The sequence below is a fragment of the Odocoileus virginianus genome, chromosome X (genome assembly GCF_023699985.2).
Source record: "Odocoileus virginianus isolate 20LAN1187 ecotype Illinois chromosome X, Ovbor_1.2, whole genome shotgun sequence".
In the NCBI taxonomy this organism is placed as follows: Eukaryota; Metazoa; Chordata; class Mammalia; order Artiodactyla; family Cervidae; genus Odocoileus; species Odocoileus virginianus.
In genome coordinates, this window is record NC_069708.1 from 20,131,616 (window position 1) to 20,159,010 (window position 27,395).

The window sequence follows — 27,395 nt, forward strand, 5'->3', positions numbered from 1 at the left end:
CACAGTTAAGGTATATTCTTCTTTTATCTAAGCAGTACCAATTTGCTGTGCATGATGTCTACACCAGTTCACACTCCTTGGCGTCGTGCATAAGGGCACCTGTACTTGTGCTTGCACTCAGAAAGGAGGAGCAGTGGGGAAGCTTGGTTGGAGATCTGTAACAGAATACACCCTGAGCTGGTCTCCTTTCTCTCTTAATCTCTGCCTGACTCAGCTAGCAGCTCTATCCCACCACCACCACCAAGATATTATTAAGAGCTGATTAACCAAATTACTGTGCTCTGCCCAAATCCACGCCCCATCCCTGATCTCTGGGGGTCAAACAGAAATTTATCTGACGTTCTCTGTATCAGTTCAGTTCACTTCAGTTCAGTCACTCAGTCGTGTCCGACTCTGAGACTGCATGGACTGCAGCATGCCAGGCTCCCCTGTCCACCACCAACTCCCGGTGCTTGCTGAAACTCATGTCCATCGAGTTGATGATGCCCCTTGGTATATATTTGGGCAATTGCAGTGAAGTCAAACACTTGGCACAGAGAGCAGCTAAGTGACTCACATACAGCAAGTAAGATTCAAAGACCAGCGTGGGTAGAACCTGAGCACATGTGAAGCCCCGGGGTGGGAAGGACCTTCAAAGGCATTTGGTGTCCCTTTCCCAACCACTGCTTAAGTGCTTTCTATAATATATCACTTCAAGTGTTCAGTTAGGCCTTCCTTGAACAACTTAGTCACAGATCTCTCACCATTTCTCTAGACAATCCATTCCTTCTATAGGCAGTTCCAACAATTTGAAACCCTAGGGCCACACAGAACACAAATGCTCCCTGGCCCACCAACTTCATCCTTCCCTCCCTCCATAATAATAGAACTTCTTATTATCATCTGGGTATGTGACACCTGGGCTAAGGGCTATATTTCTGTCTCTCCTTTGTAGCTTTTTCTGGCCACGTGACAGTGTTCTGGCCAATGGGATGAACACACATGCAATATGTGCAACATCTAGCCTATGATCCTAAGGGGAAGGAGCATACCATTCACTTCCCCTTTGCCCTCTTCCCACTGCCTAATATGTATACACAACATCAAGCCATCTTCAACCATATAGATGAGGGCTACACACTCTACATGGTGATGCAACAAGATAAAAAGAGCCTGACTCCCCAACATGGAATAACCACACAAAACACAGGCAGCTTGTTCCAAGGCTAATAATGTGAGAAAGAAATGAATGAATTTCTGTATTGTTTTAACCACTGTTAATCTGGAACCACATTGGACTAGCTTTACTAATATATATCCTGGTTAATTGGCTACTGTATTTAACTGATTCTAAGATGCCATTGGACATAAGGTACACATTATCTTATGGACTACTAAGAGAGAAATGCTACCATTTATATTACAACAAAATGCTTGCTTTTTATTTTAATGTTCATTTAATAGTTGTTGAAAGAGCTCTGGTAGACCGATTTTAAAAAATATTTAAATCAGACTTTTCCAGCCTGATTCATTTCTCATATACAGTAACTTTTTATTTCAAGGAAAAACCATGATAAAATCTTTTTGAAGATACTTTAATGGCAGTTAAACTCAACATACAGTCACAATCATACACATAATTCAATTATATGAAGGGATGATAATGTGAACAGCCATGGTCAAGTTCACATGTGTTTATGCATGGACAATAACACAATTCCCTCTTGGTCAACAGCAGTTATAAAGTAGAATTGTATTTAAGATACATCCTGACTTTAGTTTTTTTTTTTTTAAATATAAAATATGTTCTACTGCCTAGAGAAATCCTCTAATCTGCAAGGCAGAGACAGGGACCTCAGACAGAGCTTGATCATCTCCCTCAACAGAGGAAATGGAGTTATGAGTCTGGGGATGCCAAGTCATCTGGAGTTTGCAGGAAAGAGTACTGGAGAGGGAAAACTTGTGTAGATAGATAATGGTTACAATTTTCAGAGGATTCCCCCTCAAGTTCTCACTGAAATACTGATCAGCATGTGTGTGTAAGGAAACTAACTATCTGAAGACAAGGAAACAACTACCTCAAAGATTAGAGGAAGCAGTGATCAGAGCCCACAAAGGCCTGAGAACAGTGACTGTTCCAAACAACCAAGGTAGAAAAAATTCACTATTTATAAAACATTAGAACACAAAGATAAATTCTGTATCACTTCTGAGGGAAAAGAGCTCTACACTAAATGCTGCTATGTGCGCGTGCATGCTAAGGTCACACCAGTCATGTGGAATCTTTGCAACCCCAAGGACTGAAGCCCGCCAGCCTCCTCTGTCCATGGGATTATCCAGGTAAGAATACTGGAGTGGGTTGTCATGCCCTCCTCCAGGAGATCTTCCCGATCCAGGGATTGAACTCACATGTCTTATGTTACCTGCATTGCCAGGTGGGTTCTTTATCAATAGTGCCACCTGGGAAGCCCTAAATGCTGCTATGGTCCCACTTAACTAAGCTGGAAAGCAAGGCCTGGGAGGATAAAACTGATTCCAAATGTTTTAATGACATACCAGAACAAATCTCAAGAATATTTATAGGAATGCAAATAAATGCAGAGACAAAGTAACTTTCTAAATGTCTGATATCTAACCAAACTTTGCCAGGTATGCAATTAAGCATGAATAATGCAGCTCATAATGTTGAGAGTAATAAGTTAAACTGACCAAGAAATAACATGGTTGATAGAATTAGTAGCCAAGAATACTAATAGTTATTATAAACGTATTTCATATATTCACAAAGCTTGAAGAAATACTAGCGACATTAAGTAGAGATGAAAGGTAAAAAAAATTTCAAATATAAAAATAAGATATTTAAATATGAAAACTACAATGACTGCAATAAAAACTACATTAGTCAATTTAGACAATAAAGCAGAAAATATTAATGAATGTGAAGGCATACCAATAGAAAGTTTCCCAAATGAAATATATAGGGGGAAAAAAGATTAAAAAAATAAACAACATCAGCAAACTGGGGGGCAACTTCAAGTGGCTAAAAGTACATGTAACTAGAGATCAGGAAGTAGGGAGAAAAGAAAAATATTTGAAGAATGAATAACCAAAAATATTTCAAATTTAATGAAAACAACACACACACCAATCCAAAATGTTCAAAAAATCTCGAGCATAGGAAGCAGGAGCAAAACTACACCATGTCATAACACAATGGAATTGCTCATAACCAGTGATAAACAGAAAAACTTCACAGCAGCTTGAGGGGAAAAAAAGGCATGTTAGCCACAGGGAAATAAATGATAGAAGCAAGATGGCATATTATTTTTAAAGTACTGGGGAAAAAAACCTCTGATAATATACAATTTTTTACACACTGAAAATAACTTTTAAAAACAAAGCAGAAATTAAAACTTTTTAAGACATAGAATACCTGAGCTGCTATATCATCAGCAAAGCTGCTCTATGATAAATGTTGAAAGATGTCCTTCAAACAGAAGTAAAATAATAGCAGAAGAATATTGAGCACTGAACTTGAAGAAAATATAATGATTCTTTTTCTTGTTATTCAAATTAATTTAAAAGAAAATCAACAGTTTAAACCAAGAAGTGCATCAATGTAAAAGCACAGAGACCAGAAAGGGAGAAACAAAAATACAACATTGTAAGATTTTTACACTATATCTGCAGCAGTATGAGATCACTTGAAGATAAACTGTGACAAGTAAACTACTAAAGCAATTTAAGAAAAAATAGAAAATAGCTTAAAAGTCAGAAAAACAGATTAAAAAAATATTCTTAATCCAAAAGAAGGCAGAAAGGGAGGGAAAAGGGAACAAAAACCAGATAAGATAAATGGAAAACAACAAGGTGGTAGATCTCATTCTAACCATATCAACAAACATGTTAAATATAAATGGTCTAAATACCCTCAATTAAAAAGGATGTCATCAGATTGGAAAAACAAACAAACAGATAAACAAACCAAACTGTGGATTGCCCATAAGAATCCTACTTTAAATATAAAGAAACAAAGAGGAGAAGAAGATACACCATGCTAACACTATTCAAAAGAAAGCTGTCTAAACACAGTGTGGTATCTTGGCAATGCTACCAAAGTCTCAGTGCAGGCATTTTTTGTAGAAATTGAAAAGTGGAATCTAAAACTTAAACAGAAATGCAAAGGGCCTAGAGTAGCCAAAACAACTCGAGAATAGCAAAGTTGGATAACTTACACTGCCTTAATTCAAGAATTATTTTGAAGCTGAAGTTTTCAAAACAGGTGAAGTATAGGCATAAGGTTGCAAAAGTAGACCTGTGGAGCAGAATAGAGTCCTGAAATAAACCCACAAATATATGGGCAACTGTTTTTAATGATGATGCAAAGGCAGTTCTGTGGAGAAAAAATCACTTTCTCACCAAATGGTCCTGAAACAACTGGATATCTATATGCAAAGACAAACAAGCAAAGGGCTTCAAACTAAACTTTGCATCACACACAGAAATTAAGTGAAAATGGATTGTAGGCCTATATGTAAAACCTAAAATTCCTGGAAGAAAATCTTTGTGACATTGGCTTAGGCAAAGATTTCTTTTATATGATACAAAAATCACAATCAGTAAAAGAAAGTACTGATGAGCAAGACTACCTATCAACTTTACAAACTTCTGCAATTCAAAAGACACTCTTAAGAGAATGAAAAAACAAACTGCAGACTGGGAGAACATTTTTCGAAGGCATGTATCTGATGAAAGCAAAGAATACACATGACTCACAGTAAGTAAACAAATAACCCAACTGAAAAATGGGTTAAAGGTTAAACTGAAAATTGGCAAAATGGTTCAATAGACACTTCACCAGAGAAGATAGATGGGTGGAATATAAATGCATGAAGAGTATGCTCAACAGCATTAGAAATTGTAACCTTCACATCCTGCTTCTAGGGATGGAAATTGGCACAATCACTTTGGGAAACAGCTTTTTTATTGTTCAGCCACTCTGTGTCTGACTCTGTGACCCCCATGGACTGCAGCATGCCAGGCTTCCCTGTCCTTCACCATCTCCCAGAATTTTTTCAAACTCATGTCCATTGAGTCAGTGACGCCATTCAGCCATCTTGTCCTCTGTGGTCCCCTTCTCCTCCTGCCTTCAATCTTCGCCAGCATCAGGGTCTTTTCCAATGAGTCAGATTTTCGTTATCAAGTGGCCTAAGTATTGGAGCTTCAGTTTCAACATCAGTCCTTCCAGTGAATACTCAGTGTTGATTTCCTTTAGGATTGACTGGTTTGATCTTGCTGTCCAAGGGACTCTCAAGAGTATTCTCCAATGTTACAGTTCAAGGGCATCAATTCTTCAGCACTCAGCCTATTTTATTGTCCAGCTCTCACATCCATACATGACTATTGGAAAAAGCATAGCTTTGACTATACAGATCTTTGCAGGTAATGTGATGTGTCTGCTTTTTAATACACTGCCTAGGTTTGTCATAACTTTTCTTCCAAAGAGCAAGCACCTTTTAATTTCATGGCTACAGTCACCATCCACCATGATTTTAGAGCCCAAACAGCTTTGCATTTTCTTAAAATGTTACAAAAAAAAGACCCAGAAATTTCATGCTAGGAATCTAACCAGGAAAAATGAAAGCACATTTCTACACAAAGGCTTATATGCAAAAGATCAGAGCAGCATTCATAAGAGCCAAAAGGTGGAAACAACCCCAATGTTCATGAAATGATGAAAGAATAAGCAAAACACAGTATAGCCATACAATGGAATACTGTTTGCCAATAAAAAAGAAAGAAATACTGATACATGGTACAATGTACATGAGCCTAAAAAAAAACAATGTTTTAAATTATGTGCAATGTCCTGAAAAGGCAAATATATAGAGACAAAAAGTATATTACTAATTGCCTGAGCCTGAGGGTGGGAATAGAGATGGACTGAAATTGGACATAAAGGGATCTTTAGGGGATGCTGGGAATGCTCTAAAATTGTATTGTGGTGATAGTTGCACAACTCTGTAAATTAACTAAAAGTCACTGAATTGTACACTTAAAATTATACACTTAAAATGGATGGTTTCTATGGTATGTAAATCACAAATCAGTTGAGCTGTTAAATATATATCCCCCAATGACTTCTTACTGTACCCAGAATTAAGTCGAAACATTCAGCACTATCTGAACCCAAATTCTAAGCTGTTTCTACTCCTCTGCTCCTGTTTTCCCAGGAGAATGAATGACTTGTGTAAAGGCTTCTATAGAGGAAACAGATTTTTACATGAATTTGCACAACTGAGGTACCCAGGGGGAATGAGAAGTGGGTTAATGATGGGAAAAGAAAGAAAGAAAGAAAGAAACGAGGACTTGTTACCCTTGTGTTTGATTGCATTTATCACACCATTCAGGCTTAAGATCTAATGCCCAGCCTTCCTGGCTCTATCCAACAACTGAGCTAAGATTAAATTTAAGTAAAAGGTCATGAGTTACAAGCTGGAATCAAGATTGCCAGGAGAATATCAACAACCTCAGATATGTGGATGATATCACTCTAACAGCAGAAAGCCAAGAGGAACTAAAGAACGTCTTGATGAGGATGAAGGAGGAGAATGAAAAAGCCAGCTTAAAATGCAATATTAAAAAAAACCAAAAAACTAAGATCATGGCATCTGACCCCAACACTTTATGGCAAATAAAAGGGGAAAAGGTGGAAGCAGTGACAGATTTCCTCTTCTTGGGCTCTAAAATCATCACAGATGGTGACTGCAGCCATGAAATTAGATGATTGCTCCTTGGCAGGAAAACTATGACAAAACTAAACAGTGTTTTAAAATGCAAAGACATCACTTTGCCAACAAATGTCCATGTAGTCAAGTCTACGGTCTTTCCAGTAGTCATGTATGGTTGTGAAAGCTGGACCATAAAGAAGGCAGAATGCCAAAGAACTGATGCTTTCAAATTGTGGTGCTGGAGAAGACTCTTGAGAGTCCCTTGGACTACAAGGGGATCAGTTTAAAAGGAAATCAACCCTGAATATTCATTGGAAGGACTGATGCTGATGCTGAAGCTCCAATACTTTGGCCATCTGATGCAAAGAACTGACTCATTGGAAAAGACCCTGATGCTTGGAAAGATTGAAGGCAGAAGGAGAAGAGGGCAACAGAAGATGCGATGGCTGGATGACATCATCAATGCAATGAACATGAACTTGGGCAAACTCTGGGAGGTGGTGAGGGACAGGGAAGTCTGGTGTGCTACAGTGCATGGGGTTGCGAGGAGTCAGGCATGACTTGGTGACTGAACAACAAGAGCCTTCTAGAAACTGACACTATACCATATTTCTCTGTAAACCTCATGTCATCTATCACACTGCTTTGGCCATGAGCAGGGCTCAACAATTGCACGTTTGGAGTGACACAATGAATGCAAATGAAACAAGAAGGTTGTATGTCCAAGGTACTTATTGTGATTTCAGTAGTCTCAGAGAAAGAAAGATATTACTGTGCGTGAGGGGTTTTAATTCATTCAGTTAACATCTATTAAGAATCTATAAGCTCCAAGAACTGGGAAGGAATTCGGTGTTGAGGATGGTTTTATTTAATAAAAATAGTTATTATCTATCATCTATCTATCTATCTATCTATCTATCTATCTATCTATTGGTATCTATTGTGTTTTAGCAACTGTGCTATGCACTTAATAGTCCATCTAATTTAATCCTCATCACAACCACAGAAATAGGTATGTTTAGCTTCATTTTTACAGATGAAGAATTTGAGGCTGAGAAAAGTACAGTGGCTTCCCAGGTTGCTCAGTAGTAAAGAATCCACCTGCCAATGTAGGTGATGCAGGAGACATGGGCTCAATCCCTGGGTCAGGAAGATTCCCTGGGGTAGGAAATGGCAACCCACTCTGGTAATCTTGCCTGGAAAATTCCATGGACAGAGGAGTCTGGAGGGCTACAGTTGAAGTCGCAAAGAGTTGGACACAAGCTAGTGACTGAACAGGCATGCATGCATGCATGAAGTTCAGTGACCTGCCCAACACCACAGAGCCAGGAAGTGGAAAATGCAGTGTGCTTAGCCTAATGACCTTTCCATCATACCCAGGAGCTTTCCCCATGATATATTTCAAGCCATGAAAAGAAAGCCAGTGGGGTGAATCCTGTTCTGGATAAATCAGGCACCAATTTTAAGGGTGAAAGAGGGCACATTATGGAACCTCTTGGAAGGTCTATCTTCATGAGAAGCAAGACTCAGTGTAGCCTTGCACAGAGTTGTTGGATGACTCCGTGAGATGGAATCTGTTGAATGTTTGGCCCTACAAGTGAGGAAAGCATCCAAGTCATTAAAGATTGGACTTTATGTGGAAAATTTCCTAATGAAGTCCTCCCAAGAGGAAAAGGTGCACCTGCCAGGTCCATAGAATCACAAGAAATTCCAAAAATACATTCTTAGAGTTTCTCACAATCACTAGTGCTACAGTCTCACTTAAATGTTGAACCAAGATTCCTGACCTCCCTAGGCCACAGCCTCTTGTGACAGAGTGCTAGGCCAAGAGAAAAATATTTAGTTTGGCTAACTTCTTTCAATGGTTCTTTGCTTATTAATGTGGAGAAGGAAGGGTAGAGAGCAGGAGATGTTCTAGAGCAATAGATGATCCACTCCTGGGACAAATAGGCCAGGTTCATCTGTCACCCAGCTTGAGAGGTGACTTAGCCCCAAGACTCACTCAACAAGCAGAGTAGGAAAGCTGAGACCTGTAAGACTTGAGGATGGGCAGACCAAGAGAAGACCCTGGCTAGCAGAGATGGATGGAAAACTGCTGATTTATTTATGAGATAAGGGAATGGTGGGAAGTGGACATATCCAGGGCTATATAGGTATAACCCAACAGGTCTAATTAGCACAGTGGTTTTCCCAAGTATGTTCCCTTGCAATGCAGCAACAGCATTGCTTGGGAACTTGCTAGAAATGCAGATTCTCAGGGCTTCTACTGAATCAGAGATTCTGGAGATATTATCCAGCAACCTAGGTATCAACCACTCTCCAGGTTTGATAACCACTGTGTTAGTGTTTCAGATACACAGAGTCAGAAGGGGGAAGAATAATTCCAGATTTAGTGATGGGGGTTACTTGCTACTGATGGAGGAGACTAGAAGAGAAGACTGTTTGGGGGTGAGGATGGGGATAAAGTTTAGAGTTCTATTGGGGCCTATTTGAGATGCCAGTGATATATCCTGTGGGGTTGCTTAAGTGGGAAGCTGGATATATGACTATAGAATTCAGGGGAAAGACCAGAACTATTCACCTTAATTCTAAGATTCTTTAGAACACATCTAATTCATCTTAGTGGTCTTCAGAGACTATCTCAGCCCTGGGTATGGCCCAGAACAGATGCTTGGTAAATACCACTGAATGAATAACAACAACACACCAAAAAGGAGCCAGCATGAAGCCTATTCTAGTCTGATGAAAACACTGCCTAAGTATTGAGTGTTCTTCCATTTAATATCTATTTGCTTATCTGGGAAAGCAGCTACTGTTGGAAAAGCAGTATTCTTAGAAGAATTCATCTTGAAGACTTTCTAATAGCTCAACACCAAATGTCAATTCCTGTGCATTCTCTTTCCTGTAGTGAAAATTGGCTTAACTTGCTTATCCCTTAGTCCCAGAGTCCCCAGCTGTTCTATGATGTATTGTTAAGTGAGCACTGGGGCTGAAAGTAAGTTAGCTTTCAAGCCAGGTGAAGCCTGGCTGAAGCTGCCATAGTAATGACGGAGGGAAGGAAGGAAAGACAGGAGAAAGGGAGGCAGGCACAGGAATACGTATCAATTCAAAATTTTACTGTAAGGTAGAATAACTTGGGAGAAGGCAATGGCACACCACTCCAGTACTCTTGCCTGGAAAATCCCATGGATGGAGGAGCCTGGTAGGCTGCGATACATGGGGTCAATAAAAGTTGGACACGACTGAGCGACTTCACTTTCACTTTTCATTTTCATGCATTGGAGAAGGAAATGGCAACCCACTCCAGTGTTCTTGCCTGGAGAATCCCAGGGACAGGGGAGCCTGGTGGGCTGACGTATATGGGGTCACACAGAGTCGGACACGACTGAAGTGACTTAGCAGCAGAATAACTTGAGTGCTATAATAAATCTCCCCATGGAAGCCCAAAGGGGTAGTGATTCATTTGTAATAGGGAAATTGAGAAGGATTTGAACAAGAAGGTGGTGTTTGTTTTGGGTCTTCCTTGAAGAATAGGTAGGATTTACAGGCTTAGAATAAGGGAAGGGCATTAAGAATGAGGGATCCACATTAGCAAAGGCCTGGAATAATGGAAATGTATGAAACAGTGAGGAACGTCTGTGTGAATAAAGAATAAGGTGAATGAAAATGAGTGGTGGTAGATAAGATTGGAAAAGTGGGTCTGGGCCAGACTTGTTGGGGATAGGGGCATGAATACTACAGTAACAATTATAGACAAATGTCTATGGACATGCAGTAAGAAATTATTTACACTGAGAAATGAATCTTATATTGTAACCCAATAAACACAAACACCGATGGAAAGCTGAAACAAATTTTCCACAGAAAATATCTACTATTTCTTATGCAATGTATACTGATATTTTTCTATCTCATTTTTTTACAAGTGCTTTTAGCAACTAATTCATTTCATGACAAATGGTTCATAATCTGTGTTTTGAAAAATACTGCTACAGACAATGGGGAATCAGTGAATGTGGTTTAGAAATAACATAGCAACTCCAGTGCTTTAGGAAGATAGTTCTATCAGCAGCTGGATGGAATTAAAAATCAAAGAAGACATACAGATGGCTAACAAACACATGAAAAAATGCTCAACATCACTCATTATCAGAGAAATGCAAATCAAAACCACAATGAGGTACCATTACACTCCAGTCAGGATGGCTGCTATCCAAAAGTCTACAAGCAATAAATGCTGGAGAGGGTGTGGAGAAAAGGGAACCCTCTTACACTGCTGGTGGGAATGCAAACTAGTACAGCCACTATGGAGAACAGTGTGGAGATTTGCTAAAAAACTGGAAATAGAACTGCCATATGACTCAGCAATCCCACTCCTGGGCATATACACCGAGGAAACCAGATCTGAAAGAGACACGTGCACCACAGTGTTCATCGCAGCACTGTTTATAATAGCCAGGACATGGAAGCAACCTAGATGCCCATCAGCAGACGAATGGATAAGGAAGCTGTGGTACACATACACAATGGAATATTACTCAGCCATTAAAAAGAATTCATTTGAATCAGTTCTAATGAGATGGATGAAACTGGAGCCCATTATACAGAATGAAGTAAGCCAGAAAGATAAAGACCAATAGAGTATACTAACACATATATATGGAATTTAGAAAGATGGTAACGATAACCCTATATGCAAAACAGAAAAAGAGACACAGATGTACAGTACAGAATTTTGGACTCGGTGGGAGAAGGAGAGGGTGGGATGTTTCGAGAGAACAGCATTGAAACATGTATATTATCTAGGGTGAAACAGATCAGCAGCCCAGGCTGGATGCATGAGACAAGTGCTCAGGCCTGGTGCACTGGGAAGACCCAGAGGAATCGGGTGGAGAGGGAGGTGGGGGGGGGGGTCGGGATGGGGAATACATGTAAATCCATGGCTGATTCATGTCAATGTATGTTAAAAACCACTACAATATTGTAAAGTAATTAGCCTCTAACTAATAAAAATAAATGGGAAAAAAAAATCGGGGGCAGAATGAAAATAGATGCAATAGAAGCAATTCTATAAGTGGAAATGGGTATAACACTGTAATTATCCAAGCTGGTCATGGTGAATGCCTAAAACAGGACAGTGAGTGTTGAGATGGAGAGTAGGGTAAGAATCTGAGCCAGATGTTGAAGGTAGAAATGGTGGGACTTGCTAACTTATCAAAAGTGAGTTATGAAAAAGAAAGGGTAACCAGCATCAACATTTAGGTTTCACTCTCAGATAACTGTGCAGGAGAGTGATAGCATTAAACAAGAGGTTTAGTGGGAGGAGCTGGATTGGGGCAGGAATAGACAAAGTCTCAAGAGTTGGTCAACTTCAGCTGTCTGTGGAAAAGCCGGTGGACAAGCCCAGTAGACTGTGTGATATATCAGGCTGAAACTTTGAAGGAAGATAGGGGGTAGAAATTGGAGATTTGGAGATACTATTTGAAGCCATAGGAGTACAAGAGGTAACTCATGAAAATGTGTAGAGAGAGAAAAAAAGAAGACCCAGGGCAGGAACTTAGATTCAAGAGGATCAACTTAACAGTACAATATTTACTTCCAAAATAAGTTTTTTCCCTTCTTAAGTGAAGAAAGCTTATTTTGTATGGATATGTGTGCAATTGGGGCATGGGTGTATGCAATGTGTGTGTATGGGTGGCATGTGCATGTTAAGGAGATATTAGTATGCATTTGGGGAGCTGGTGAAGGGCCCTGGTTGCTCTAGTGGTGGCTGCACTCACATTGTTTGCCTTGTAGCTTCTTCTCCTCTCCTTCCCTGTTTTCCATCTCCCCTCTTTTGTCCTATTCTCTTCCCCTTTCCACATATCCACATGTTCCTTCATCACCACTTGGAAGCTCAAGGAATTGATGGGCAAAATAGACCAGTGTGGGATTTGGGGGCTGAGATCTGGAACATAATGCTGAAGTGTGGTTAAATTAAAAGGAAAGACAGGGCTGTGAGCATGGTGTCAGAAGCATTAGTGGGGAATGGTCTGTGGTGATATTTCCCATTTCAAATTCTGCCATCAGTGTGTGGGAATGTGTTTGTGTGTGTGACTACAAATATGTGTGTGAGTACAATTGTGTATATTTATGTGACTGTGCCTGGAGGAGTGTCTGGCTCTCAGCTTGACTTAATCAGATTTTGGGTGGTATTATCTTCATCACTGGGCTTCTGTGGTGGTTCAGATGGTAAAGAATCTGCCTGCAATACAGGAGACCTTGGTTCCATCCCTGGATCATGAAATCCCCTGGAGAAGGAAATGGCAACCCACTCCAATATCCTTGTCTGGAGAATTCCAAGGACAGAGGAGACTGGAGGGCTACAGTCCATGGGGTCACAGAGTTGGACATAACTGAGTGACTAACACTTTTACTTTTCATCCTTATCACTACTACTTCAGCAAAGAAGCAAAAGTATTTTCTTTTTACCAAAAAGAAAAGGCTGCTTTATTTATACCTTTAGGAGATTTAGGATTAGAGCAGCTGAAGAATTATGAATAATGGTTAATCAGATTATCAGCATTTGTTGAAATGCATATGCCAAGTGAATAGGAGGATATATTCTCTCTTCCTTTTCTAGTTGTGTGACCATAGATAAGTTACCTAACCTCCCTGAGCCTTAGTATCCTTTCTGTAAAGTGGGGATAATAATTCATACCACAGATTTCCATTAGCAAGACTGAGTATTAAATGAGCCAAGAGCTTTAAAACTAGTAGGTATTCAACCAATGTTGGTTCTTTTCTCCAGTTCCTTCTATCATTCCTTCTCTCCACTTATAACACACATTTTACCTGTCCATATTTGAACATCAAGTATGTATTTGTAGCACTTTCCCCATTTTAAATTATTAAACCAAGTGATATAACATTTGCATATTACTGTAAAATTGTCAAAAACAGGTTAATTTAAACCACTTTTGGTACATACATATCTAGGATTATGTCTTCTTTGTGAATTGACCCTTTTTCATATAGTTCAGTCATGTCATTTAATTGCTTCATTTAGACCATTTATATTCAACATAATTATTGATATGTTAAGGCTAAGTCTGCCATTCTATCTTTTTTTACCTGTTTTTTCTCTCTGATTTTAGTTTTTCTCTTTGCTTTGTTCTGCATTTCTGTGGGTGACTTGAACATTTTTTTTGAATTCCATTTAATGTATCTATAATTTTTTTTTTAGTTAAAGTAGAGTTGATTTGCAATATTATATTAGGTTCAGGTATACAACATAGTGATTCAATATTTTATATATTATATACCATTTGAAGCTATGATAAAATATTGGCTATAATTCTCTGTGTTTTACAATCTATGTATCATATTTATTTTATACATAGTATTTTATGTCTCTTATTCCCCTACCCCTTATCTTTCCCTTCCCCCAATTTCTTCTCCCACTGGTAACCACTAATTTGTTCTCTATATTTGCGAGTCTGTTTCTATATTTTGCTATGTTCATTGTTTTTTTTTTATTTTTTAGAATTCACATATAATAGACAACATACAGAATTTATATCCTCGAAAAGCTAAAAATAGAACTACCATATGATTCAGGAATTCCACTCCTGTGTATATAATCCAAAGAAAATGAAAACACTAATTTGAAAAGATATATGCACCCCTATGTTCATTGCATCATAATTTACAATAACCAAGATATGGAAGAAACCTTAGTGTCCATCAACAGATGAATGGATCAATAAGATGGAATTTTACCTCCTTTTTATATTCCTTTATACTTCCTGTTCATAATATAAATGTCTTAAATATTTCCTCTACACACATTTAGAACAACATGAGACAGTGTAATAAATTATGATCCAATCATCAAATAAGATTCATACAACTCAAGAGGAAAAGAAATTCTGTTGTATTTACCCAGGTTTTAGTCTACTCTGTTTCTTTGTTCCAAGTTTCCTCCTTTTACCATTTCTTTTCTGTTTTAAGATTTACTTTAGTCATGCGTATAAGATAGACATCCTACTGATAAATTTCCTTTTTCCTTTCATCTAAGAATATCTTGATTATCCCTTTATTCCTAAAGGTTATCATCACTGAACATAGGATTCTTGGTTGATGATTCTTTTTCCTTCAGCACTTGAAAAATGTGCTACTTCCTGCTAGGGCCTCTTCACTTTCTGATGAGGAATCTGCTGACTTTCTTTTCTTTTTTTTCCCCCTGAAGGTTGCCATCTACCTCTACAATGATTAAATCATGTGCTGCTGAAGCGACTGACCTAAAACACCCCTTGAAGGACTTCAGGATGGAGAGCAGTAATCTTTGGATGAAGATCAGCTGCCCCACTACCTGCATACTGGAAAAGACACAATTTAAAGGACTATCTCCAACCTGGACGAAAGGACTTTTTATCAGGTACTTTTAACTAGCTAATGCACAGTGAAAACTGAAGGGAAATTGACTATTGGATTAATTCTCACTTCTAAAGGCCCCTACACCAGACTGTTCTATAGAGAGGACTGCTGAACTCAAATTCACCTTAAAACAATGTTCAAACACAGGACACTCACCACGATGAGAAAAAAAATCAAAAGTAGACAGCTTACCCAAGATGCTAGACCTGATTCATATGATCATTTATAATGTTTTCTTGATTTCTTAGACCTCTGCATATAAATCAAATGTTTTTCTACCATGGACACAATCCTATGCTAATTTTAAAGGTCAATCCAATTGTTGCATTGTGGCCAATTACCTGTGTCTAGTACTTCCAGATTACCTTGGTGGATTTCTTCACTCCAAGGCTCTAATTGGATGACCCTTAAAAAAACTTTATTTCTGTCCTGTTCAGGCTACTTTTGATATTGCTCAGTGGGATCTTCTCTACTGGCCAATTAATTATGCCTGCTCTGACCCTGATCATTACTCAAGCTCAATCAGAGCAACAAGCAAAAATTCAGCCAAGGAATAAAACTTCCCACAATTATGGGATGGATTTATGTGGCTAACACCAGATTGTGGTCATTTAAGATTTAAGCAATCTCCCCCACCCTGCTTTATCTTGAGAACAATTAAATTATGCTAAGAATAAGCAGCCTAGTGACACTAGGAAATTGGATTGGGAGCCATATGGACAGTGAAAATATATAATTTCCCTGAAAGATAAAGATTGGTACAGGATAAGAATAAGTCAGAAGAGCTAAAAAAAAAAAAGTCAGAAGATCTGAGGATATCGGGGGCTGCACCTAATGGAAGTTACTGGCTTCTTACTTACGACTTTAATAGTATTGCTAGTTATGTTTTTTGTACTTTGCCTGTTCTACAAGATTATTACTTCTTGTTTGACCAAATGTGTGACTGAACCTCCAATGAAAATAATGATGACTAAGTAAATTGAAGCAGTTGATCAAATATTCTGTATGTGATCAACCATTATAATAATGTAGCTCTATATATGGAAGATACAAAAAGGGCAAATTTTCCAGGACTGTAACAGCGTAACTAAGACAAGTTAGTCCAGAGACCTTTGATTACTGTTGATAAGACCTAGTCCAGTTACAGCACATTGAGTGGCCTGCCTGAAAAGTCTTCTTGAGACCTGAGAATGAGCCTTCCTAGCAATGTGGGACAAAATAGTCATGAAATGCCTCCCCAAATATGGCTGAATTTATAACCATGAAGGGGCCCTGTCAACCACAAATTGGCCCTTCCTGTGGGTGCTTGCCATCTACCTCTACAAGGATTAAATCATGTGTTGCTGCAGCTGCTAACCTCCAACACCCTCTGAAGGAGTTCAGGGTAGAGAGCAGAAATGACGCATTTCGTATTCTAGGAAACTGACAGGACGGGTCTTCAGATAGATACTGTCAGGAGCTGATTTTATGAGCTCAATTCTTGTATCTCCTCATATTTAGAAAAGCCCCAAACTCCTTCATGGTGAACAATTGTTTCTCATGACTAGCAAAAGCTTCATGAGACCAGCAAAAACTTTCTACAAAAAATATGTGCTTGATTGCATGTACTCCCCCCTTTACCAAAATCACATGTATACTGTCTTTTCCCCCTACCTCTTTGGAGCAGTTTCTCAGAGCTATCTGAGGTGCTGACTCCTGGGGTGAGGTCATATTTCCCCAAATAAAACTTAACTCATAACTCTCATGTTGTGCATTTTTTTTAGGAGACAAGGTATAGGTAAAATGTTATTTCTTTGACTGCTTCCTAGATCTTTTCTCTGCTTTTGTTTTTAGAAAGTTGACTTGTTGAATGTGTCTTGGTATGAATTTCTTTGGGTCTTTCTTAATTGATATTTGCTTAGTTTCTTGGATCTGGAGGTTTATGTCCTTTGCTCAGTTTGGGAAGTTTTAAGCCACTACTTCTTCAGGAACTTTTCTGGCCCTGCTTTATTTCTCTTCTCTGAGATTCTGTTGACATGAATGTTAGATCCTTTGTTATAATGCCACAGGTCTGGAGGTTCTGGCTCTGTTCAATTCCTTCTTTTCTTTCTTTCTTCCTTTTTTTTCATTTAATTTCCCTCTGTTGTTCAGATTGGGTTATTTCTATTGCTTTATGTTTAAGTTGTCTGATTCTTTCCTCTGTCTTCTCTGTCTTGCTGTTGAGCCTCTTCATTGAGTTTTTAAGTCTTTTTTTTCCCAGTTTTCAAACTTCCATTGGTTTTCTTTGCACTTTACATTTCTTTGTTGAGACTTTCTATTTAAATGCTGAGCTTGTCTATTTTATCATTTATTGCAAGTGTGATGCATTTGCTCCCTGAAGCAATTTTATGATGGCTATTTTAAAATCCTTATTGGATAATTCTGACCTCTGTGCCATCTCAATCCTAGCATCTGTTTACTTTCTCTTGCCACTGAAATTGATAATCTTGGTATGTCAAGTGATTTTTTTTCAATTAAATTTGGACACTCTGGATCTCTTTTAATACTTTGGTTTTTGCAGGCCTTCTCTGACGTGCTACTTTTGCAGGGAAGAGGGGCAGCATAAGTCCAAGTTATCCACTGGGTCTCTGATTGACCAAGTTGAGGAGAGGCTCTTTGCTATTGCTTGTTGGGGATGAGAGTTCTGGCCTCTCTATGGGCCTCCTAGGATCCTATCCCAGCTACTAGTGGTAGAAATGCAAGGTTTACCACTGGTGAGGGTGGAAGTCATGCCCCTCCATTTGGTCTCTACTAAGATGGGTCACTTCTCCTTGCTTCCAACTGTTCCTTCTCTTGATGTTGGGTAGGATTCCTTTAAAGTCTGTTAAAAATAAGTCTAGGCTCTTCACTTGCAGGCAAAAGTTTTTTATTAACTGCATTGTTATTATGACAGTTGACCTTTTCCTGCACCAAGGTGTCTTACTCCCTATATCCTGATCCTTTTGCAGAAAAGAAAATGCAACACATGCCACCTCTCTACCTTTTACCAGACCTTCCATGGGATAGAGTGGGAAGCCCAGAGCCTCTGCACACAAATAGACTGGATTTCTGTCAAAATCTGGTATTTTCAAATGGTTTGGATCTGGAAAAGTTACTTAAATTTTCTGAGCTTCCATTTTCCCAGTTGTAAAGGAAGTGTAGGAAGTTGTCAGGATTCTTGTAGAATGAGCAATAGTAGGTCAATCAGCTTAGTAAATAATAGTTCCCTTCCTTTTACTCTCCAGAAGAGGTAGAGATATAATCCCTGCAAAGGACAGAAAAAGCCAAAGCACTTCCCCACCACCACCAACACGTGTGAATCTCATCTAAGGCATCACTCCAAGGGTTAAATCTCTTGATCAAAGCCTTGTTTCTTAAAGGGACACACTTGATATTCTCCCCCATTTTTTTTCAGGTTTCTAAAAAACACTAAAGAGAGACTGCCCAATTCAGGGCACCCTCAGAAGAAGGGTGGAAGCCGAGGCAGAGATGGGTAGGTGGGGGACAAGGGGTCTTGGCAGAGAAGAGCAGAGGAAGGAAGGCCTAGTGTTGGCCCAGGCAGTTCACTCAACCAAAGTTATTATGTTCTGAGCAAGGACAGTATCATCCTGTAGGCAATGCCACTCCTGGAGAGAAGGGGGAGGGGATGTAGGCAACACCCACTTTGCCAACCTGCCCGTCAGCCCATCACCTCTGGGTTCTGAGAGCAACTGCCAGTAGGTGGTAACTGCCTCCCCAGTCTCCACCACTCCCACCCCTCTCCCCTCCCTGAGCACCTGGTAAAAGAGGAAGAAAGCGGTGAATGAAAGCAAAAAATACACAGGAGCGAGTGCTCTCTGTCCTCTCAGTCCGGGCCTTGCATAAGATTCCTCCTTATCCCCAGCTGGCAGTCCCCAGCTGCTGCCCCCAGCCCCTGATGCGTTAGACTCTGCTCTTAAAAGGCTCACCCGAGCTCGAGGTCCTGAAGTTACACAGAAGACTGAAAAGAATCTAAATTCATAAAGAGCAAGGAGCCAAATACACCTTGGAGCCAATCAACACTTTAAAGCATAATGGGTCCAAGAATGCCATTCCCCTAACTCTGACCCAAGAAGAACAAAGCTGTCTTGGGACCAACACCACCGCCACCCCCTCCACACACACACATCCCGCCAGCTGCCCCCCCTCCACCCCACACACACACTGTGTGTCTCAATCTGGCTTTCTCAAACACATCTGACAAGAGATCCTTCTCGGTCAGTCTGTTACTCTGCCTCTCTCTGCTAGTTTCAGTTCTGACTCTCCCCTGCCTCTTTCCCATCCTTGAATTCCATAGTGAATGGGATCTTTTCCCGTCCCTCTCCGCAAGTAGCCCAACAATAGATACTTTCCGTAGGTAATAGCCCTCTCCGGCAGTGAGGGATTTGTGGAGCTATGGAGGGGGACTTGGGGGGCACTGCAATGTTGCACTTACCTGATCTCTTTAATGCTTTCCAATTTGCACATGATTTCCTGCTCATCTGCCATGTTTTTCACTCTCAACTTCACGTCCTGAGAAATACACAAACACACAAACCCAGGGATACAATAGACACAATGTAACCACCTCCTCTCGGCAGGAGGCTCTGAGCCTGTGCGGTAGGGACGTGGAGAAGGCCTGGGAGCTGTAGTCCACAGCTCCGGGACCAGCCAGGCAGCCCGGGGGCCTGCAGGACTACAACTCCCAGAAGGCCAAGCGAGGCATTCCTGTTTCTCTTCCTGCAGCCGCACTTTAAGTCAATTTGTCACCGATAATTGTGTCAAAGTTTGCCAGGAGTACAAAACAATAGTGATATTCGTTTGGGTGGTGCGCGGAAAAAAATGAGGAAGAAATACCACAGAAGGCAACTGAACAGATGAGAGACATACTCAGATCCCGCAGGGGCCCCTCACACCAACAAAAGCTTGCCAGAAGTCGCTCATTAGTGGGCACTGGGGCTGGAGAGAAACTCTGCAGGTGACGTTGCTTCTGAGAGATTGAGTGTTCTGGCAGCCGTCTGGGAACTAATGGCTTTGGCATTCAGGTGGAGATGGAGTGGAGGTGAAGAAGAGACGAAGGAAGAAGGGAGCAGCTGCTAAAGTTGAAGGATGGGGAGGGGGTGACCTCCTTCCTTCCTGCCCTCCGTCCATTCTGGTTACTGAGTTCAGACTTTGCCAGTCAACAAAGGAGGTACTTGGGACAGTACTGGGTGGATACTGGGGATGGCACCGGGGTGAGGCAATGATAAATAAAAGCAAGTCCTTGCCTTTGAGGAGCAGGAGAGTATGAAAAGTAACCCATTAATTAAAGTGCACTGTGCTGTCATAATACAGAAACGGATAAAGTGTAATCTGAGCAGAGAAGATGTAAATAGGTCTCAAAAGGTAACAGAATTTTCCAGTCCATTGAGGAAAACTGACTTTCCAGGTCAGGGCACAACACATACAGAAAGGAAAGGGCAAGTAGGCCAATGTGTCTGAAGTGCAAGGTTAATATATGGAGTGCAGAGGAGGGAAAGAGAAATGGGGAGATGTACCTGAAAAAGCCAGGTTGGAACCAGGTTGTGAAATGCCTTTAAATCCAAACGTGAGTTTGGATTTAATATTATAGGCACATATATGTCACTCATTTATTAAGTGTGCTAAATAATTCCAAGTTATTTTATGTTTCAAAGTACAGGAGTGGTAAAGTTGGAGGGATGTCTTAGGGAAGTGATGCTAGAAGCAAAGAGGTGAATGATTTGGGGGAGATGAGAGCATGCAAGAAGAGATAGTTGTTCAGAGAGCATGGACAGGCCCAGAGAGTTGGGTTTTGGACAAATAAAGGACTTTGACTCACTTCCAACTAAAAGTAAGTTGGAGTTCTTTCCAATTGATCTTGCCCTTTCTTTTTCTGGGCCTCAATTTCCTCACCTGAAAAATGGACCTATGAAGCCATACCTCAAAGGCTTGTTGTGAGTACTCAATGAGATCATTCCCAGATGGTGCTAAATACAAGGCTTGCTATTTTGGGGAGCTGGAGAATAGTGGGACATGAGTATCAGGACATTCTGGATATCCATACTGAGTTTAAGAGTTCTCTAGAGAAAGAATTGAAGCCCTGATCTTCTGTGGATCCTAGACATAATAACTTTACAACCAGGAAATTCTCCCTGGTATCCAGCCTAAAAATTTCCTGGTGGTCTTGAGGATCCCTGTCTTGTAGTGTCACTAGAAAGCATCTGAAGACTATTAAGTTGGTTGCTCACAAAGACTGTGTGTCTGAGCTACTGTACCTTAGAGTCCAAAGCCAAGGCTGCAACCCTGTTCTATAAGAGGAAGGGGAAGGGAACAAGGTCATGCAAGTTCCTGGAATATATCTGATACTGTGCTAAGAGCTGCATGTCTATTCCCTCATTTCATCCTCTCAATCACTGTGAAGGTGATGAGTAGATTTATCCCTTTTTACAAGGAAAAAAAACTGACTCCGGAAAACTGGCTTGGCCAAAGCCACAAAGTAAGTTACAAAGCTAGAGCCTGGGTACATGTTGAACCAGGGGGCTTTGGAATATCTATGAAAAAATATGAAGAACAAAAGTAAAATTGGATCTTAAATGTATATATTTATGTCAAAAATTGCTTTGTAAATTAACTTTGATTTGAAGAGAAATGGTGGGTGTTTAATAGGGGTGTCAAGAAGTTATTTAGGAGTGGCCTCTGAGGTTTTAAAATATTTCTCTCCTGTCATCCACTTCCTTCTAGAATCGTTATCTCATGCTATTTTCACACATCTGGTAAGGGTCTAGATATGGCTTTGTATCTGTTTCAATTAATGTGTTAATGCCTTTACAATATGATTTTCAAAGAAATTTGGCCAGTTTCTTTCAAGCCTCACCAAAACCCTATTTCAAAAATAAGGAACCAGGACAAGAGAGGAACCAGGACAGGAGGTAACCCATCCCATCTGACACAGAAACATAAACCTTGACTCAGGGACTTGTGCTCTTTCCATAGTTCCACACTGGCTGCATCAAGCTGCTGCGCCCCAGTGGAATCCAAATGGCTCTATTACTTCAGCTAGATAGTACACTCCAATACAGGGAGCCTGCAGAGGACCAAATATGTTCCATCTTTGCAACCCAAGGACATCAAAGAAGATGACAGCTAATCTAGGTAAAGGTGGCTTGAGCACTTGGAGCTTAGAGGGAGCTTTGTGCTATTTGTAATAGTTAAGGTATCCAACTAAGGAAAGGGTTCATAAGTGTTGTAGCTATCATGGATTTGTCTTGGTTTCTTAACCTCTTTATTAACAGGTGTCTCACCTGCTCCTTGCTGAGTGCTATGACCAAGCTAGCTGTGAGAGGAAGGAAAATGTTACAGATAAAGAGAAAGCAATAGAAAGAAACCTTATTTTCTGCTCTATCTCCTGAAGTAGCACTTAACACAGTATCTTCAAGACAGTCTGGTAGCCTTATAGTAAGAAGTGTTCAATTACTGTTCAATTACCCTCAGTTGATTAGAAAACTCTTTAATGGATGAAAGAATATTTTAGAGCTGTGCTAGAAGTGAGTTATAATGTGTTATTTTCTTAGAAAATATTGATTGATTTGAGGTAGTAGAAATACTACCTACTGCCATAGTCCTATCAGGATCAACCTTGTCCTTATTGCTAAGAAACAGGTAAGGAGGCAGGATATGTTGGGGTGAATATTATTAAAATGCAAGGAACTAGCAAAGGGGAAGTCAGCCAGTTTCTTCTTAACCTGATATTTTCAGGGAACAGATCAAGATTTAAAGAGTGGAGGCCAGAATATTTGAATTCATACATCTTTCCCTTTGTTTCAGTAATGAACTGAACTAAGAGAGTAGGCAGAGGTGCAACAACAGCTTTCAATCTGAATTAATTTTCAAAAACTGCTGCAAAAAAAATTGCAGAGGTAGGAACACTGAAGCTCATTCTATGAGGCCATCATCACCCTGATACCAAAACAACACAAAGATATGACAAAAAAGAAAATTATAGGCCAATATCACTGATGAACATAGATGCAAAAATCCTCAACAAAATACTAGCAAACAAAATATAACAACATATTAAAAGAATAATACACCATGCTCAAGATATTTATCACAGGGATATAAGAATTCTTCAATATACATGAATTAGTCAATGTGATACACCATATTAATAAACTGAAGAATAAAAACTATATAATCATCTCAATAAATATAAGTGAGAGTCTTTCAGTTGTGTCTGACTCTCTGTGACTCCATGGACTATACAGTCCATGGAATTCTCCAGACCAGAATACTTGGGTGGGTAGCCTTTCCCTTCTCCAGGGGACCTTCCCAACCCAGGGATGGAACCTGGGTCTCTTGCATTACAGATGGATTCTTTACCAGCTGAGCCACAAGGGAAGCCCAAGGATACTGGAGTGGGTAATGTATCCCTTCTCCAGCATATCTTCCCAACCCAGGAATCAAACCGTGGTCTCCTCCATTGCAGGTGGATTCTTTACCAACTGAGCTATTAGGGAAGCATCATTTCAATAGATGCAGAAAAATCTTTTGACAAAATTCAACACCCATTTCTCCCAGCAATCTTGATTGCAGCTTGTGCTTCCTCCAGCCCAGCATTTCTCATTATGTACTCTGCATATAAGTTAAATATCAATAACCTCAGATATGCAGATGACACCACCCTTATGACAGAAAGAGAAGAAGAACTAAAGAGCCTCTTGATGAAAGTGAAAGAAGAGAGTGAAAAAGTTGGCTTAAAGCCCAACATTTGGAAAACTAAGATCATGGCATCCGGTCCCATCACTTCAGGGCAAATAGATGGGGAATCAGTGGAAACAGTGACTGACTTTATTTTTTTGGGTGCCAAAATCATTGCAGATGGTGATTTCAGCCATGAAATTAAAAGACACTTACTGCTTGGAAGAAAAGTTATGACCAACGTAGACAGCATATTAAAAGGCAGAGACATTACTTTGTCACCAAAGTTCCGTCTAGTCAAGACGATGGTTTTTCCTGTAGTCATGTATGGATGTGAGAGTTGGACTATAAAGAAAGCTGAGTGCTGAAGAATTGTTGCTTTTGATCTATGGTGTTGGAGAAGACTCTTGAGAGTCCCTTGGACTGAAAGGAGATCAGTCCTGGGTGTTCATTGGAAGGGCTGATGCTGAAGCTGAAACTCCAATACTTTGGCCACCTGATGTGAAGAGCTGACTCATTTGAAAAGACCCTGATGCTGGGAAAGATTGAGGGCAGGAGGAGAAGGGGACGACAGAGGATGAGGTGGTTGAATGTCATCACCAGCTCAATGGACATGGGTTTGGGTAGACTCTGGGAGTTGGTGATGGACAGAGGCCTGGCATGCTGCAGTTCATGGGGTCACAAAGAGTAAGACATGACTGAGTGACTGAACTGAACTGAACACCCATTTATGATAAAAACTCTCCAGAAAGTGGGCATAGAGGGAAACTAACTCAACATAATAAAAGCAATATATGACAAAACACACAGCAAACATCATTCTCAATGGTGAAAAACTGAAACCATTCCCTCTAAGATCAGGAAGAATACAAGCATGTCTATTCTTGCCACTATTGTTCACCATAGTTTTGGATGTCCGAGTCATGGCAATCAGAGAAGAAAAACAAATAAAAGGAGTCCAAGTTGGAAAAGAAGTAAAACTGTGACTGTTTGGAGTTTACATGAAAACTACACGTTTTCATAGAAAACATTACATAGAATGCTTCACAGAAACAAACATAGAAACATTCATAGAAAATGTTGCATAGAAAAGGCTTCTCTGATGGCTCAGATGGTAAAGAATCTGCCTGCAGTGCGGGACACCTGGATTTGATCCCTGGGTTGGGAAGATTCCCCTGAAGGAGGGCATGGCAACCCACTCCAGTAATCTTGCCTGGAGAATCCCAAGGACAGAGGAACCTGGTGGGCTACAGTCCATGGAGTCACAAAGATTTGGACACAACTGAGCAACTAAGCACACCACATAGAGAGAAAATCTGAAAAAGACCACCAGAAAATGACTAGATTTTATCAATGAATTTGGCAAAGGTGTGGGATACGAAATTAATACAAAGAAATCTCTTTCATTCCTATACACCAATAATGAAAGATCAGAAAGAGAAATTAAAGAAATAATTCCATTTACTATCACACCTAAAAGAATAAAATACCTTAGAATAAGCCTGCCTAAAAGACATGTACTTAGAAAACTGTAGGATACTGATGAAAGAAATCAAAGACAACACAAACAGATGGAGAGACATACCATGTTCTTGGATTGGAAGAATCAATATTTTGAAAATGACTATCAGTCCTGGGTGTTCATTGGAAGGACTGATGCTGAAGCTGAAACTCCAATATTTTGGCCACCTCATGCGAAGGGTTGACTCATTGGAAAAGACCCTGGTGCTGGGAGGGATTGGGAGCAGGAGGAGAAGGGGACAACAGAGAATGAGATGGCTGGATGGCATCACCAACTCGATGGACAGGAGTTTGAGTAAACTCCAGGAGTTGGTGATGGACAGGGAGGCCTGGCTTGCTGTGATTCATGGGGTCACAAAGAGCCGGACACGACTGAGCAACTGAACTGAACTGAACTGAACTGATACTACCCAAAGCAGTTTATAGATTCAGTTCAGTCTCTATCAAATTACTAATGGCATTTTCACAGAATTAGAGCAAAAATTTTTACAATCTGTGTGGAAACACAAGGACCCTGAATAGCCATAGACAAAGCTATCATTTTTTTGGCTGTGCTGTCTTTTGCTATGCTGGCTTTTCTCTAGTTGCAGTGAACAGGCTTCTCATTGCAATGGCTTCTTTTGTTGTGGAGCATGGGAGCATAGGCTCTAGGGGGTGCAGGTTTCAGTAGTCCTGGCACATGGGCTCAGTAATTGTTACTCCTGAGTTCTAGAGTATAGGCTCAATAGTTTTGCTGCACCGGCTTAGTTGCTGCAAGGCATGCAGGATATTCTCAGACCAGAGATCAAATTCATGTCTCTTGCATTGGCAGGTGGATTATTTACCACTGAGCCACCAGGGAAGGCCCTGAAGCAACTTGAGAAAGAAAAACAGAGGTGGAGAAATCAGGCCCCCTGGCTTCAGACTATACTACCAAGCTACAGTAATCAAGGCAGTATGGTACTGGCACAAAAGCAGAAACATACCAATGAGACAGGATAGAAAGTCAAAAGATAAACCCATGCACTTATGGTCACTTAATATCTGACAAAGGAGGCAAGAATATACAATGGAGAAAAGACAGTCTCTTCAATAAGTGGTGCTGTGAAAACTGGACAGCTACATGTAAAAGAATGAAATTAGAAAACACCCTTACATGATACACAAAAATAAAATGAAAATGGATTACAGACCTAAATGTAATACTGGGCACTATAAAATTCTTAGAGGGAAATATAGACAGAATACTCATTGACATAAATCATAGCAAAATCTTTTTTGATCCACCTCATAGAGTAATGAGCATAAAAACAAAAATAAACAATTAGATTCTAAATAAACTTAAAAGATTTTGCACAGCAAAAAAAGCCACAAATGAAACAAAAAGACAAACCTCACAATGGGAGAAAATATTTACAAATGAAGCAACTGACAAGGGATTAATCTGCAACATATAGAAACAGTTCATGCAGCTCAATTTCAAAATACACACAACCGAATGAAAATAATGGGTGGAAGGCATAAATAACCATTTCTCTAAAGAAGACATACAAATGGTTAAAAAGCACATGAAAGGATGCTCAATTTCACGAATTATAGTTGTTGTTCCCTAAGTTGTGTCCAACTCTTTGCAACCCCATGGGCTGTAGCATGTCAGGCTCCTCTGTCCTTCACTATCTCCCAGAGTTTGCTCAAACTCATATCCATTGAGTCACTGATGCCATCCAACCATCTCATCCTCTATCGTCCCCTTCTCCTCCTGCCCTCAGTCCTTCTCATTATCAGGGTCTTTCCAAAGAGTCGACTCTGTGTATCAGGTGGCCAAAGTATTGGAGCTTCAGCTTCAGAAAGAGCCCTTCCAATGAATATTCAGTTGACTTCCTTTGGATTGACTGTTTTGATCTCCTTGCAGTCCAAGGGACTCTCAAAAGTCTTCTTCAGCAGCCCAATTCCAAAATATCTATTCTTCCACAGTCAGACTTCACTATGGTCAAACTTTCAGATGCATACATGACTACTGGAAAACCCATAGCTTTAACTATATGGACATTTGTCAGCAAAGTAATCTCTCTGCTT

General features: G+C 40.1%; 1 protein-coding gene and 1 long non-coding RNA gene across 4 annotated transcripts in view; one reads left to right on the top strand and one right to left on the bottom strand.

The window, feature by feature from the left end:
* The window catches only part of ZC4H2 (zinc finger C4H2-type containing), a 70,686-nt gene extending 50,892 nt beyond the window's left edge, over positions 1–19,794 (bottom strand). Inside the window, exon 1 of one of the 2 annotated variants that reach the window (XM_020893968.2) lies at positions 19,579–19,794. In XM_020893968.2, coding sequence (XP_020749627.1) covers positions 19,579–19,631 — 53 coding nt within the window. In that variant the 5' untranslated portion in view covers positions 19,632–19,794. The remainder of the gene's footprint in view (positions 1–19,578) is intronic. The other variant, XM_020893967.2, reaches the window with a different exon arrangement.
* Positions 14,152–27,395, top strand: part of LOC139033159 (uncharacterized) — a 33,954-nt gene continuing 20,710 nt past the window's right edge. The window contains exon 1 of one of the 2 annotated variants that reach the window (XR_011485778.1): positions 14,152–15,129. This is a non-coding gene — a long non-coding RNA (uncharacterized lncRNA). Of the gene's footprint in view, positions 15,130–19,798; positions 20,314–27,395 lie in introns of those variants that run through there. The other variant, XR_011485777.1, reaches the window with a different exon arrangement.